Source organism: Octodon degus, unplaced genomic scaffold (genome assembly GCF_000260255.1).
Source record: "Octodon degus isolate 3935 unplaced genomic scaffold, OctDeg1.0 scaffold00090, whole genome shotgun sequence".
NCBI lineage: Eukaryota > Metazoa > Chordata > Mammalia > Rodentia > Octodontidae > Octodon > Octodon degus.
The window spans coordinates 5,751,841-5,755,659 of record NW_004524666.1 but is presented as its reverse complement, the minus strand read 5'-3'; the positions used below and the strand labels follow the sequence as shown (position 1 = coordinate 5,755,659).

The 3,819-nt window shown below is 36.9% G+C and overlaps 1 protein-coding gene across 1 annotated transcript in view; it reads right to left on the bottom strand.

Moving 5' to 3' along the window:
* The window catches only part of Crybg1 (crystallin beta-gamma domain containing 1), a 55,790-nt gene that overhangs the window by 15,343 nt on the left and 36,628 nt on the right, over window positions 1-3,819 (bottom strand). Inside the window, exons 12-13 of the mRNA XM_004637465.2 lie at window positions 789-915; window positions 564-596 (exon numbers count right to left, since the gene is read on the bottom strand). Coding sequence (XP_004637522.1) covers window positions 564-596; window positions 789-915 — 160 coding nt within the window. The remainder of the gene's footprint in view (window positions 1-563; window positions 597-788; window positions 916-3,819) is intronic.

The window sequence follows — 3,819 nt, the reverse complement described above, 5'->3', positions numbered from 1 at the left end:
GCTGATTTGAGTCTCATCAATCAAAAGGCTTGAGTGAACCATATAAAATATTTGTCTAATGCAGACCTAGGAAATATGAAAATTGATTTTACTATTTATCACAATAACTATGCTGTTTGAAATACTGATATAAATTTATTCAATGTAGTGATAAAATTTAGCTTTACATAATGAGTAACTGACAAAAAATATCTAGGTATGGGTCAGTGCTATAAAGCATTAAAGTTTAATTTATCTTGTATTAGCCAGGCATGGTGGTACACACCTGTAATCCCAGCACTTGGGAGGCTGAGGCAGGGCTATAAAGTAAGGTCAAGGCCAGCTAGAACTATGTAGTGATACCCTATTTCAAAAACAAAACAAAAAATCCCCCCAAAATTTTTATTTAAAAGATATCTAGGTTTAATCCCTAACACCAAAACAAAAACAAAAAAAAATATGTTTTCAGGTATAAAAATGAGTAACACAACTAAATGTCTCAAATGTTTAACGATTTTTAATTAGGTTCACCTTTTCAATGGAAAGTCCCTAATATAAAAAATAAAGAGTATTTTTAAAGTTACCTGATTTTGTCTCCTGGGGCCAGCAAAAGAATCCTATAAAATTTTAAAAGAAAGAGAAAAAAATAGAGCAGACATGTTGAAAAGGTTTTTCTTCCAGGCCATTAGTAATTACTGCTAAAGTAGCCTCAGAATATTCTTTGTAGCAATTAATATTACATGAACCAGAAGCAAAATTCAAGAAATCCAAAATTCAGTTACATATTCTTATACAAAAATATTCCTTACCAAACATATGGGTTGAACAGAAGAGATCTTACAATTTTTGCCTCCCCAGTCCTCAAAATTGGTGTAAAAGCCTTTATCAAGAACATACTGTTCTCCTGTGAAGTCAGGATTTTCATAGGCTACCCATCTAAAGAAAAAAAACACTGGTTATTATTCATATTTTACATATAAAACTGACACATCTGGACAAATATTACCACATGGACACTTTCCTTTGTTTTACTTATCTGTAATTTTAATATTTCTGACTTTCCACTTATTTCTGGGAAATGGATTTGTGTGGGGGACAAATCAAAATGGAAGGCACAGCCAGACGCTAGGGTGCACACCTACAGTTCCAGCTACGTAGGAACTAAGGCGGGAGCATCACGTGAGCCCAGAGGCTCCAGGCCAGCCTGGCAGCACGGTGAGGCCTCTGTTCAGACAAAAGAAGAAAGAAGGCAAGAAAAGAAAAAGTATATTTTCTTAAATATGAATATTTTGGTGTTCTCATTTATCAAACCACTATTCCTTGAGGAATTTGGGAATATTTCTCTGTATTGTTCTTTTTTTCTAATTTTATTCCAGAGGCACAAACTACACTTTCAAGAAGAACCTAGTTCTTTTTAATAAGCAGGCAAAAATTCTTTTTAATCAACTTAAAATATTTTTGCATGAAAATAACAAAAAGCAATTTTTCTATAATATAAAAGTACTGAAAATAAAAGTTAAATACATAAAAAAAATAAAATAAAAGCAAGTAGCTGGGAGCAGAGGCACAACATATAATCCCACCAATTTCAGGAGGTAAGACAGAATTTGAGGCCAAGCTGGATAATTTTATGAGGCCTTATCTGAAAAATAAGGGTGTTAGAATGGCCCTCAGTCAACTTCCAGTACCAAGAACAAAACACAAACACTAAAAATTTTGTTTTAAGTAGTATTTTCAACATAACATGTAATAAGCACTATAAGAATGAACAGCACTATAAACAAATCTCTTCATAATGTTTTCATTTGTTATCTTCTAAGTGAACTATACCAGCAAAGAAAATCAGTCAAACTAATTTATTGGCTCTAGCTCCTATCCAAATATAGTCTTTGAAAGGGAAAATAGTGTTCAGTTCTGTTGTACTCAAGAGATACTCAAGAGTCTGCTCAGTGAATTCCTTGCTCTAATGACTCTCACAGTTTAAAGGAGTAATGTCTGTATGTGTGTTGTATTCAGACCTCTCCGAATGCTTACCTATGGAGGTACCTGCACACATACTTTACAGATGGAGAAATCCAAAGCCATAGGAAAGTTCATTCATTCATCCATTCAGTAAACATGAACTGTCTAGTTGCCATATGCCAGGACCTAGACTGGCACTAGGAACACAAAGTTGTAAAATACAAGATCCCTGCCCTCAAAAGTTATAGATGAGTGAGAAGTATCACAAGGAAGTATTTGTTGTTTGTTGTGAATGAGAAGGGACTTGGTGACATAGTGGTCAGACATGATTAAATCTGTATCTTCTACAGCTCTACTGTAGAATATTTTTTATTCTACTTTCTACTTTGTGACCTACCAGGCTTGTGACCTATAAAGTTTGTTTGCACTTACTGTTCATATCTAAATCATATCTAAAACAGTCTACATTCTTCACTAGTAAAGCAGACTGACATTTTACTGCCAAAAAAAAAAAAAAAAACATTGCAGGTACCATCATTACCAGAAAATGAACAGCCACCAAGGAGAAAAATAACAGTACATAAACCTCAACAGGTAATTAGCTTCAACAGCCAACATTTGTACACTCACCTGTGGCCATGAGGTTGAGATGCTGCTGTGAACACCAGTCAGTCTGCATCAGAAAACATCCACCCCCATTAAAGAGTATCTATCTATCTATCTATCTATCTATCTATCTATCTATCTATGTATCTTAAAAATAAGATTGGGGCCAGGGACATAGCTCAGCAGTACAGTGCTTTCCTGGCAAGTGCAAGGTCCCAAGTTCAATTTCTAATACCAAAAAATAAATAAATAAAAACAAGAGAGTAACAGTTGTGCATACAAGCAATTTAAAAAATCTATTCTTTAGCATCATGAACCAGAGTTAGAAGAGGCTTTGTTCCATCTCTGGTCAAGACATTAACTTTTTGATAACTTTGAAGAGGGCCTTACCCATTGTGAAAATCTGTCTTTTCATATGCAAGTTGGCCAAGGGAGTTGGTCATGGTCTCAGCACTGACTTGAGGCTTTAGGGGAACGTGGGCACCTATGTTGCTGAGTCTGCAGAGATGGCCTTCGGCCAGTCACACCTCAGGAAAGCAGCCCACTGGGGGGCAGGGAGCCCTGCTGTGTGAGAAGGGACTGCAGAGCAAGACAATCTACTTCACAGAGAGGAGGGCTTAAAAACAAAGAGGCTAACTTCTCCATAAAAGTAAGTGTCCTAGGCAGGGCTCTGTGTTAACAAATTAGAAAACAAAAGGCTAAGGGCTTTTGTTTGAACTTCAAAGTACTGAGGGCAGAAAAACAAGCCAGTGAGGAGGGAAAGACTGGGTACTGCACAGGAAAGGAGGTAGTAACTGAGCAGAACCCAGAAGTTTTGTCCATCATCTTTACTTTTTTTAACAGTGGGGATTGAACCCAAGCTCTACTCATAGAGCTATAGCCCCAGCCTGCACACCACACTCCCACCTTGTTTCTTTTTAAACAGTATGAGTACTGTATTTCCCAATAAAACTAAAATTACTTGTAAGTAAACACCTAATACCAGATAAGCCTTTGTAGTTCACTGAAGCTGAAGAAACAATTTATTGAAATGCTGCTCGAAGTAGCGTCCTCTGTAAGATGCACCCCAACACAATCTCCATGAATTGCGTATGTGCTGTAACTGGGTAGGGAGGCCCCAGCCCCAGCTTGGACACTCTGCTCTATCTGTGAATCTAGCATCTACCTATACTTGGGATTTATAAGAAAATTCCTCAGATGGGGGAAATAGCTCAGTAAAGTAAGTGCCTGACTGGTAAGTGCAGGGTCCTCAGTTCAATCCCCCATACTGAA